General features: G+C 55.3%; 1 protein-coding gene across 3 annotated transcripts in view; it reads right to left on the bottom strand.

The window, feature by feature from the left end:
* Nucleotides 1,394-11,812, bottom strand: part of C6H16orf74 (chromosome 6 C16orf74 homolog) — a 54,385-nt gene continuing 43,966 nt past the window's right edge. For all 3 annotated transcript variants that reach the window (XR_002344457.1, XR_002344458.1, XM_013998143.2), the window contains 2 exons: nucleotides 3,304-3,441; nucleotides 1,394-1,883 (listed from right to left, as the gene is read on the bottom strand). Coding sequence is in view for 1 of the 3 variants with exons in the window: in XM_013998143.2 (XP_013853597.1) it covers nucleotides 1,825-1,883; nucleotides 3,304-3,441 (197 nt within the window). In the remaining 2 variants the exon portion in view is untranslated. The remainder of the gene's footprint in view (nucleotides 1,884-3,303; nucleotides 3,442-11,812) is intronic.

Here is an 11,812-nt window from a genome sequence, read left to right as displayed (position 1 = left end):
ACCTGTCTGCTCGTGACTCCCTTTTACTGACAGTGGGCTCTGCGCCAGGCACCACTCGGGGCTGCACACAGATCCTTAATCCCCCATGTGCTCCCACATCGGAGCTCCTGGGGTCCTCACTTCACAGGCGAAGAAAAGGTTCCGAGAGACTGAATGACTGTCCACGGTCACACAGCACAGCGCAGGTCTGGCGGACACCAAAGCCCCTGCTCATACCTGCTCCCCCGGGGCCAGGGGGCGCTGACGGAGATGCCACCCCCCCTCCCCTCCTGTGCCATGAACTGCGCCCGTGGGGGCCTGGTCTTTGCCCTCGAAGCCCTTGGAATGTCCTGTCTGCTAATAGGGTCTTTGTTTACCTGGGGGCCTTGGCCACACGGGACAGGCTGACAGTGTGGCTTATGGCGAGCCTGGGTCACAGAGCATCAGTCTGCCCCGGGACGAGGGGTGGTCCGGAGACTCAAGCCACCACGTGGGCAGTCAGGCTTGTCTAGGTGGCCAACCCCAAGTGAAAACGCAGCTCAGAGCAGCCCGGCGGGCGATCCCCACGTGTGCCCACTTTCCTGGCCGCTCAGGCCCGCTCTCCATCTGCATCCTGTCATTGTAAGAAACCAGAGACTCACCGACAGCGACCGTTCTGAGACCTGTGAGTCCCTCTACTGAGATACTGAAATGGTGAGTCGCCTCGGGGACCCCAGCCCCTACCCTGTGCACCCCAGGACAACCTCCCCAGTAGACTCCTTGCTCAGAAGGGCACAGCTCGGGCCGTGCTTCAGGAAGAATCCCAAGACAGAGGGCAAACCAGAAGCAGGAAAAGCCACAGAAAACCAGCCGAAACACACATGCACGATCAGAGCAGTCTGCAAGAGAAAAAGACCAACAATTTTGTTTTAAAAAAAACCCACTGCACAGCAGAAACACAATGACGCAACCCTGTAAATCAACTATACCTAAAAAAACGCCAAAAAAAAACCCCCCAAAACCCACTGCTTCAGAGTTCCTGTGCGGCTCAGTGGCTTAGGGACCCAGTGCTGTCACTGCCATGGCTCTGCTTACAGTTGTGGCGAGGATTCGGTCCCTGGCCGAGGAACTTCAGGATGCCATGGGCACGACCAAAAGAAAACAATAGAAACCCACTACTTCCCACCCTAGAGACGTATTGTTACCTGACCCCACAGCTGTGGGCAAAGATGCAGGGAGCTGGGGCTCGAACAAGGCCCACGTGACTTCAGAGCCCCTTGGCCTCGTCCAAGTCTACAAGCAGGCTGCAAATTGAGGGGCCTCCAAGGACCCATCACCCATCAGACCACCACGTCGTGAGAGCGATTCTCTTAAACCCACCTCTGTACCGGGCTGTGTGCTGCCTCCCCTGCCCACCCAAGAAGCAGGGTCCAGGTCTCTTGACACGGGATCTTTATTTATGATGCAAAAAAGAAGTTATAAATCGCTTTTTGGACTGTTTCAATGTCTGTAAGACAACACGTAAAAAATGGAGCCAGTCCTTTGCAAGAAGTCCTTGTGTGTGCTGACCTCCTGGGCACCGGGCGTCTACGTCTGTCCAGGAGAAAGCCTCCTGCTGGCACCCCGATGGCCATCGCCGTGACCCAGGCTGGCGAGGACGCGCGGGCAGGCACTAGAGTCTGGGAAACACGTGGCTCTGCGAGTGGGTGGGGCGACTCCTTGCTCATCCCGATGCCTCGCTGGGTCGGGAGCCCCTGGCGCTCTGCACTCCGTGCCCATCTGTCCCAGGCCCCCGGGGCTCGCAGCGGGAGGGGCAGCCGGAGCTGGAGCCGAGGTGGACAAATCCCCCAGCTGTGCGTCCTCCTCTCAGGCCTCAGGGTCTATTTCTCCATCCTCCGGGCAGGACCCCGACTCATCCAGCCAGACTAGGAGACAGAGGGGGATCAGCGTCTGGGGGGAGCCCCGGCGCATCCCGGCCCCGCCCCCTCCTGCATCCCAGGATTTCCCGGCCACCCTCTGCCCACACCCAGTGCCGAGCCCCCAGGTCTCTGGCCGAGACCCCTGAGATCGTCCCCACTGCCCCCAGGGCCACACCCTCGGCTCAGCCTCCTCCTGGAGGTGCCTTCAAGCCTGAGGCTGGGCCAGAGGTCAACACGGCCACCCCTTTCCCCCAGGTTCTCAATGGGGACCTGAGGCCAGAGAAGGGGAAACCTGCCTCAGGGCAGCAAGGTGGCCGGGAGGGGTGGGGAGTCCCAGCCCCGCAGGCAGCACTGCCCAGGTCTGCTGGTCTCTCCTCCTGCCCTGAGGCCAATGACGTGGGCACAGTGGGGTGTGAGGTCGGGCCCCTGACCGTCTTTTTCACGAGTCCACACAGCCTCCCTGGATGCCACCGTCCCTGCGATGTGGGGGAGCCGCGGCCATCACGCCTGCATACAGCTGAGCCCCAGGGCCTTCCCCCAGGTCACTCGCCCCACTGGGCAAGCTGATTTCCAAGCTGAGAACTTCTGGAAATGTCCACCCAAGTCCCCCCAACAGACTCCTACGAGCTCCACATCAGCCTGGCGGGCCTGTGTCCCCGGCATGAGGCGGGCAGGGCTCACATCACCGCGGCTGGTCAGCTGACCCGTGGCAGGTGCCGAGAGGGCGCGAGCCCGGGGGCCACAGCCCAAGCTCCAGGTCACACGGCCTGGGTCTGAATCCCAACTCAGCCGCGTGCCAGCTGCCCAGAGGGTCTCAGCCTCCCTGAGCCTCGGTCTCGCCGTCTGTAAACTGGGGGTGAAAACTGGACCTAACTCAGAGTTGCCATGAGGCCTCCAGGGAAAATAGGCTCAGGGCTATATCATAACCACGACTCCTTATTACCATTCTTAGTCTCAAGAGCAGCCTCAGCCCCAGCACAGGTCTGGCTCAATCATGTATGCAGAAATGAACAAACAATTCGCCCCTCTGGCTCCAGTGGGATCCACAGAGGGGCCCCAGGGGGCAGCAGTCTGGGGCCTCTTGTCAGCCTCTCACTGGGAACACGCCATCCCCTCTGTCGCCTGCACCGAGGCACAGGGGTCTGCCCCGGCGTGGCTGAGTTTCCCAGCCTGTCCCGCCCTGCCCGTGGCCACAGGGGACGCGCATCCATCCGTCACCCGGCGGCCACCCGCTCCAGCCGTCACTCACCTGGCTGCCGGCGGGGACTGTCTGGCTAATTACTTGCCACATCTCCCCGAGGCTGGTGCCCCGCAAGGGGTGTGTGGCGGATGGGCGCGGATCCCAGATTTTTAGTAAACGGGGTGGGGGGCGCCCGGCAGCCCCGAAGGGGGCGCCCAGACCCCTGGCTCGGCAAGGCGGCCTCACCTGCCCTGCGGGAGTCCCTCGGCAGGGTGACGCCCGTGGGGGTCGGCGGGGTGATGATGATGTTGGGAACATCCAGGTGCTTGTCGCTCAGGACGGGGGCCTCGTCGTGGCTGCTGCCGCTGACACACATTTTTAAGCCTGAGGGGCCGGCCGAGGAACACACGTGCACACAAGACAGAGGGAAAAGCATCAGGGGCCGCTGGGACTTGCCGCCGCTGCCTGCGGCCTCCCCTCTTCATCACCGTGCGCCCCCAGGACTCCGGAGAGGGGGACAGCTCTGCGTCCCCACTTCCCAGGTGACGAAGCCACATGTCAGGACGGTGAAGTGACCTGTCCGAGCCGGCCTCACTCGGCCAGTGCGGTGAGCCTTCTCCGCTTTGTTCCCTAGTGTACCTCCGTGTGTGACCCACGGGAGGTTCTCAAGACGTGACTCGGGAGAAAGCGACACGGCTTGAGCCGGAAGAGTGGCCTGTGCGCCTCCGCGGTGCCTCAGTTGCCGCTCCCCTGTTTTCCTCCGAGAGGCTGTGTGCGATCTGTGGGGTGTCTCCCATGAGCACTAGACTGCATTCACCAGACTAACTGCCCGGGCCCAGAACTTTCTGTGGGCGTAGACTTTGGATCATGAACTTGGCTTCTTTCACAGCCATGCGGCTAATTCAGATTTTCTGTTTTCTCCGGCATCTGTTTGGGTATGGTGCAGTTAGCAAAGAATCTGGGGCGTTCCCTGGCGGCCTAGTGGTGAAGGATTCGGCTCTGTCACAGCTGTGGAGCAGGTTCGATATCTGGCCTGGGAACTTCCACAAACCAAGGGAGTGGCCAGGATAAAAAAAAAAAAAAAAAAAAAGGAATCTATCCGTTTTGTCCAAGCTGTTGAATTCTCATTCTATTTCTCCTGTAAACTCAGGTAATCCTGCCGAGCCTAGTTTTCATCTCCAGCTGACCTGAGAGCACTCCCCCATCTCCTTCCCCAAGCCCCTGCCTCTGCTCTTCCCCACTCGGTCAAGGCCATCACCGTCCACCAGAGCCTCAGGCACAGTGCGTCCTCTAGCCTGGGGCCATTTTAATCCCCCACAAGCCTGCAGATTCCACCCCCTCCTTCTCGGTGACATTCTCCCTCTCCTCCTGCCCCTCCCAGCCCCCCTGCCTGCTGGCTTGCTCCTCATCAGCCCACCCTCCCAACAGCAGCCAGAGACCGCAAACCCGCTTAGAACACTCACTTAGCTCTTGACAGCTAGACACAAGCAGCCTTTCCCAAAGTGTGTTCCCTGGAACACTGGCCTCCTCAGACTCCCTAGGAAGGGGGTTTCACAATCAAGTGAGTTTGGGAATCCCATCTACTCTGTCCTTCTCTTGGAGAGTCTAACGCACGTTAGAGAATTAACGGCTCTGACAAAGGAAACCAGCAAAAAACCTAAAAGACGACCTATGGGACGGGAGGAAAGGATTTCAAATGATGCAACTGACAAGGGCTTCATCTCTAAAATACACAGACAACGTACACAACTCAACAGCAAAAAAGCCAAGAACCCAATGGCAAATGGGCAAAAGACCCAAATGGACATTTTCCCAAAGATGTATGGATGGCCAACGAGCACATGAAAAAATGCTCAACATCCCTGATTATTAGAGAAATGCAAATCAAAACCCCCAAGAGATACCACCTCACACCAGTCAGAATGGCCATCATTAGCAAGTCCACAAATAACAAGTGCTGGAGGAGGGGGTATGGAGAAAAGGGACCCCTCCTGCACTGTTGGTGGGCATGTAAGCTGGTACAGCCACTATGGAGAACAATATGGAGGTACCTTAGAACTCTATACGTAGAACTTCCACATGACCCAGCAACCCCACTCTTGGGCATATATCTGGGCAAAATTGTCCTTGAAAAAGATACATGCACCCGCATGTTCATTACATCGCTATTCACAATAGCCAACACACGGAAACAACCTAAATGTCTACTGACAGATGAATGGATTAAGAAGATGTGGTATATATATACAATGGAATACTACTTAGCCGTAAAAAAGAACAAAATCATGCCATTTGCAGCAGCATGGATAAAACTAGGGACTCATACTAAGTGAAGTAAATCAGAAAGAGAAAGACAAATACCATATGATATCACTTATATGTGGCATCTAATACGTGCCATAAATGAACCTTTTTGCAGAAAAGAAACTCACGTACATGGAGAACAGACTTGTGGTTGCCAAGGGGGAGGGGGAGGGACTGGGATGGACTGGGACTTTGGGGAACACAGATGCAAACTATTGCCTTTGGAATGGATTAGCAATGAGATCCTGCTGTATAGCACTGGAAACTATATCTAGTCACTTACGATGGAGCAGGATAATGCAAGTAAAAGGAATGTATGGTGTGTGTGTGTGTGTGTGTGTGTGTGTGTGTGTGTGTGTGTGTGTGACTGGGTCACTTTGCTGTACAGTAGAAAATTGAAAGAACACTGTAAACCAGCTATAATGAAAAAAAATAAATCATTAAATAAATTTTAAAAAGAATTAAAGGCTCTGAGAAGTCCTGCACCAAGGAAGCTCCTTGCATTGTGCTTTACCCTGGGCTTCCTGAACTTAAATGACCTTGGAGCCTGTTTTTGGAGGGACACCTGTTAACATCTCATAAAACCATGAGTCATGAAATACATTTTGGGAAATGTTGATCCTAAATTAAGGTCAGCCTCTTAGCCCAGCTTTCAGCCTTCACAGCCTGGCCCAGACTTGTTTTGAAGCCTCCTTCCCAGCCACCTGCCTGCTCACAGTTCCCCAAATGCGCTGGGCTCGCCAGGCCTTCCATACCTTTGCAAAGGCTGTTCCCCCTGCCTGGAATGCTCTTTGTTGCTTTGCCAGGTGACGGGCTCCTACTTAACCTTCAAAACCCAGCACAATAGGCTCTCCTTGGGAGAAGGTGTCCCAGGTGGCTGATGCCCCCTCCCTCAGTTATCAGTCTTCCAGCGCTGATCACACTGGATGGGCAGGCTTAGTTCTGTCTCCCTTTGCCGTGAGTGTCTGGAAGACAGCCACAGTCTCACTCACTCCTGGTTCCCTTGAGTCTAGCCTGACGCCTGAGACAGAGCAAGTGGGGATGCTTTCCATTCTAAATTAAAAACGGCTTCAGGAGTTCCCGTCGTGGTGCAGTGGTTAACGAATCCGACTAGGAACCATGAGGTTGCAGGTTCGGTCCCTGCCCTTGCTCAGTGGGTTGACGATCCGGCGTTGCCTTGAGCTGTGGTATAGGTTGCAGACGCGGCTCGGATCCCGCGTTGCTGTGGCTCTAGCGTAGGCCGGTGGCTACAGCTCCAATTCAACCCCTAGCCTGGGAACCTCCATATGCCGCGGGAGCGGCCCAAATAAATAGCAAAAAGACAAAAAAAAAAAAACAAAAAAAACGGCTTCAGGGACTTCCTGTGGTGGCACAGCAAAACGAACCTGACTAGTATCCATGACGACGTGGGTTCAATCCCTAGCCTCGCTCAATGGGTTGGGGATCTGGCGAAGCTGCGAGCTGTGCTGTAGATCCCTGATGCGGCTCGGATCCCCAGTGGCTGTGGCTGTGGTGTAGGCTGGCAGCTGTAGCTCCAATTGGACCCCCAGCCTGGGAACTTCCACATGCTGCGGGTGTGGCTCTAAAAAGCAACAAAACAAACAAAGAAATAAAGGGCATCAGAAAGTTCCATGTGGCATAGCAGGTTAAGCAGCTGTGGTGCAGGTTGCAACTGCAGTGCAGGTTCCATCCCTGGCCTGGGAACTTCCACAAGCCACAGCTGCAGCCCGAAAAAAACAAACCAAAAAAACCCCCAAAAACAGCCCCCCCCACCAACTGCAGGCACCGCGGATTGGGGTGGTCCCACTGTTGTCTCCATGCCTCGCTGCTTCACTTCCCCCCACAACAGCCGCAGACCAGGACTGCGTTCGCTCGAGTACCTGAGCTCCTGGCCAACAGCAGGTGCTGAGCACCGGGGAGATGGTCCTACTCAGGCCTCCTCTGCCCCCCAGGGGGGCAGTGCTCCTCAAGGACCCCGGCAGGGTCAGTGCGGCGGTTCTCAAGCACGTCCCAGCAGGTGCATCCCGAGGCGCCTCCCCTCCGGTGTGGGGTGGACCCAGGATGCATCCTAACACAGAGTAAGCCTCCCAAGGTGAGTCACGAAAGACCTCGGCTCAAGCGGCCAGAGGGGGAGCCCGGGCGGTGGGGAACCAGGCCTCCAGCCATGGGAGGGGCCACCTAGGAAGTGGGGTCTCCGGCTGAGTCCAGCCTGGGGGGGAGACCACAGGCCTGGCCAATGGACTGAATGGAACCCACAGGGATGGAGGAGGCACAGGTGGTTGTGGGGTCCCCATGGGGGACCACAGGGAGAGAGGGAAACCTGGGGAGGTGGGAGACCACTGGCAGTTCGGGAAAGCCATCCGATCGAGGCAGGCTCGCTTGACTAAGGTCACCCGGTGGGAGATGGGGTGAGGCAGGCATTCGGATTCGGACCAAGGGCAGGAGTTTGAGGACGCCCCTCAGCTGAGCTGGATGCTGAGGAGGAGCTACGACTCGAGGACAGAGGAAGAGGTGGTCCTTTCCCACCATCACGCCCCTTGGAGGATAAAACCGTACCCTCGGAGCAGAAGCTTCCGAGCCCGCCTGCTTGCATCTCTCACAGGCGTCCTATCCTTTATTTTTATTATTATTATTATTTTTTGTCTTTTTAGGGCCACACCCATGGCATATGGAGGTTCCCAGGGTAGGGGTCGAATCAGAGCTGCCAGCCTACACCACAGCCACAGCAATGCGGGATCCGAGCCGCGTCTGCAACCTACACCACAGCTCATGGCAACACTGGATCCCCAACCCACTGAGCAAGGCCAGGGACTGAACCCGCAACCTTATGGTTCCCAGTTGGACTCGCCAACCACTGCGCCACGACGGGAACTCCGATAGTAAATATTTAAGTCACTGAGTTTGGGGGTAATTTGTTACACGGTAGTAGATAACTGATACAGTCAGCACAGCTTGCCTGTCCTTGAAACCCCATTGCTGTTTCCTCTGTGGGGCCCTCTCAATCTACCAAGCTAATTAGTTCTGTAGAAAGAGGCCATGTCCCCCCCATCAGACCATAAGCCCCTCACGAGCCCTCGCCAAGGCTGCTGCCAACTTGATCTAAGGCAGTCTTTACATCTTCTGAAAAAGCAGCAGAGAAGACAGACAGATGGCCCAAAACACATGAAAAAATGCTCAACATTGCTAATTATTAGAGAAATGCAAATCAAAACTACAATGAGATACCACCTTACACCAGCCAGAATGGCCATCATGAAAAAGTCTACAAATAATAAATCCTGGAGGGGGTGTGGAGAGAAGGAAACCCTCCTACACTGCTGGTGGGAATGTAAACTGGTACAACCACTATGGAGAACAGCATGGAGTTTCCTTAAAAAACTAAAAATTGAACGACCATATGATCCAGCAATCCCACTCCTGGGCATCTATCCAGAGAAAACCGTAACTGGAAAAGATTCATGGCCCCCAGTGTTCAGTACAGCACTATCCACAATAGCCAAGACACGGAAGCAACCTAAATGTCCATCAATGAAGGAGTGGATAGAGAAGATGTGGTACATATATACAATGGAATATTACTCAGCCATGAAAAAGAACAAAATCATGGCATTTGCAGCAACTAGGATGGACCTAGAAATCATCCTGCTAAGTGAAGTCAGTCAGTGAGAGATAAACAGCATATGCTATCACTTACATGTGGAGGCTAAAAACTGGACACAAATGAACGTATTTTCAGAACAGAAACAGATTCAGAGGCTTTGACAAATTTATGGTCACCAAAGGGGACAGGTGAGAGGGGAGAGACTGGGGGTGTGGGATTGGCATAAGCACACTGAGGTCCACGGAATGACTGGGCGACGGGGACCTGCTGTACAGCACAGAGACCTCCACCCAATATTCTCTGATCATCTCTGCGGGAAAGAGAATGGCTGTGTGCACACGTGCACCTCAACCACGCTGGCATACAGCAGAAATGAGCACAACATTCTAAATCAACGTGTCACTAAAACTTGAAAAAAGAAAAAAACAGTGGAGCAGTTTGTTTTTGCCATCTCTGGCAGAAGCCCAGGATGGAAAACAGAGGAAGCCCTCCTGTTGGAGCTGCAGTTGTCGTCAGCCCTTAAGGGTCTCTGGCCGCATGCCAGACACAGCTCAGGGTGTCCAAGAACCACTTCCTCCTTCGGTCTTCACCGCCACCCGTGAGGTGTGACCTCACAGACGGGGAGACTGAGGACCAGAGAGGCTAAGAACTTGCACAGCGGTGAACAGCTGGTGCGAGGTGGGAGCAGGATCTGAACCCAAACCAGACTCTGCCTGACTCAAAAGCTTCTGCTCCTTGTAACTGTGATCCCCCAACACAGACTGTCTGAAAATGACCATATAGTAACTATATTTTGTGTTGGGGTTTATGTTGCAACTTCTCACCTTTGCCCTTGAGCCCCAAAGCAGCCACAGACAATATGTAAATGAGCAGGTGAGGCTGTGTGCCAATAAATCTTTATTTATAAAAACAGGAAGAACAGCCCAAGGGCTGTGGTTTGCCAGTGCCAGCTCTATAACTTCCAGGAGTTGGGGAGTTTGGATCAGGGACACAGCTCATGTCCTAACAGGCTCCAAGGGAACCTCAAAATCAAAAGCCTGCGATTTGCTAAGGACAAAAAAGCCCCACCAAAATCCCCACCCTGGCTGATGCTGGGAAGTGACAGGTGTTCAGGAGGAAATGAACTCAGAGGCCGCACTTGGCCAGCGAGCCGGGGGCCCAGAGGGTGCTCAGTCCCTGCCAGCTGCCTCTAGAATTATCCATGAAGGGCCTCTCACAGAGCCGATTGTTCCTGTGAGCAGAGGGAACCTCCAGCTCACTCTCCAAGGCTCCTTTCCCCGCGAAGAGTCCAAAGTTCCAAAATGAAGAAATGCTCAAGGAGACAAGCCCAGCGCCCGCGTCTGCATTTTAACCTGTTCTGGGAGCTCAGAGACCAAGCGCGCATCCTTCAGCGCGAAGCAGTAAGTCACTAGGTGGGCCCTGAAGAGAGGCTGGAGGAGAGAGGAGGGAGGGGAGGGGAGAGGGCGGGGCAGAGAGGGGGAGGGAGGGGAGGAGGGCGGGGGAGGGGGCAGGGGGAGGAGGGGGAGGGGAAGGCGGGGCCCAGGACTCCAGCCCCTTTCAACGCCCCTGGGCCGCCCAGCCTCCGAGCAGAGGTGGCTGAGCACGAGGAACAGCTCTCAGGAGATAAAGCCAACTGTGGGGATTAAAAACAAATGCCAACCCTGCCCCAGACAAGAAGCTCATTTGTGCTAAAGCCAGAATTGTTATTTGTTAATTACGTGCCTGTCTTGGGCCATTAAGAACCCATTTCCTGAGGGGAAAGGCTTGGCTGGGATTGGGGGGGGGGCAGGCCCCGAGGGAGGAGGCTGGGAGCCCATCCTCCACACCTCAGAGCCAGCAAAGATTTCAATTTTGGTTTTTGTGGTTGTTTTGGCCAGGCCCATGGCATGCAAAAGTTCCTGAGCCAGGGACTGAACCCACACCACAGCAGTGACGGGAGCCATGGCAATGACAACGCTGCGTCCTTAACCCCTAGGCCACCAGGGAACTCCCAGATTTTGATTTGGGAGGTGACAGGGAGCTTGTGCAGGGAGCCTTCCGGGCTGGGGGCTGTCACCCACCTAGACCAAGCTCTGCTCTGGGGCACATGTGGTGTCACGTGGCGTCAGGCAGACGTCTTCTGAAACCTGGTTTTGCCCTTACCCAGGGTATATGGTTTTCCATCCTGGCATCTTGGGAAGTTTAAAAATATCCTGGAGTGGGGGGGAGGACCCTCCCCCTTGAGAAGCTTTATTTCACTGCTTTGCCTGGCCACTAGGACTTAGAAAAGCTCCTGAGTGAGTCTAAGCCAGGGCTGAGACGCCCCAAGCTGGGGCTCCTGTGCTCTCCTCTCCGAGCCTCAGCATCCCCCGCTAGAAAGATGGAACCATGACACCAATCTTTTTTTTTTTTTTTTTTTTTGGTCTTTTTAGGGTTGCATCTGCGGAGGTTCCCAGGCTAGGGATCAAATTGGAGCTGCAGCTGCCAGCCTTCACCACATCAACACCAGATCCAAGCCCCATCTGCAACCTACACCACAGGTCACAACAACGCCAGATCCTTTAACCCACTGAGTGAGGCCAGGGATCAAATCTGCATCCTCATGGATACGAGTCGGGTTCTTAACGCGCTGAGCCACAGCAGGAACTCTAGTATGATACCAATCTTGTAGAAAGGAAATACCGGGTGTACGGCATGGGGCTGCCCAGCTGGCGGGGGCCCGGGGATGAGTACTGGGGGGAGGTGAGGCTGCTGCCACCTCCCACGGGGACCAGCCGCCTTGTCTTAAGCATCCCCGTGCCAGGCCCTGGGTGAGTTCACCATTTCCACTGCAGCATGAGTCCTCATACCATCCCTCAGGGCCGATGCTAG

Source organism: Sus scrofa, chromosome 6 (assembly GCF_000003025.6).
Source record: "Sus scrofa isolate TJ Tabasco breed Duroc chromosome 6, Sscrofa11.1, whole genome shotgun sequence".
NCBI lineage: Eukaryota > Metazoa > Chordata > Mammalia > Artiodactyla > Suidae > Sus > Sus scrofa.
The sequence above is the reverse complement of the archived record's forward strand: the minus strand, read 5'-3'. Positions and strand labels throughout refer to the sequence as shown.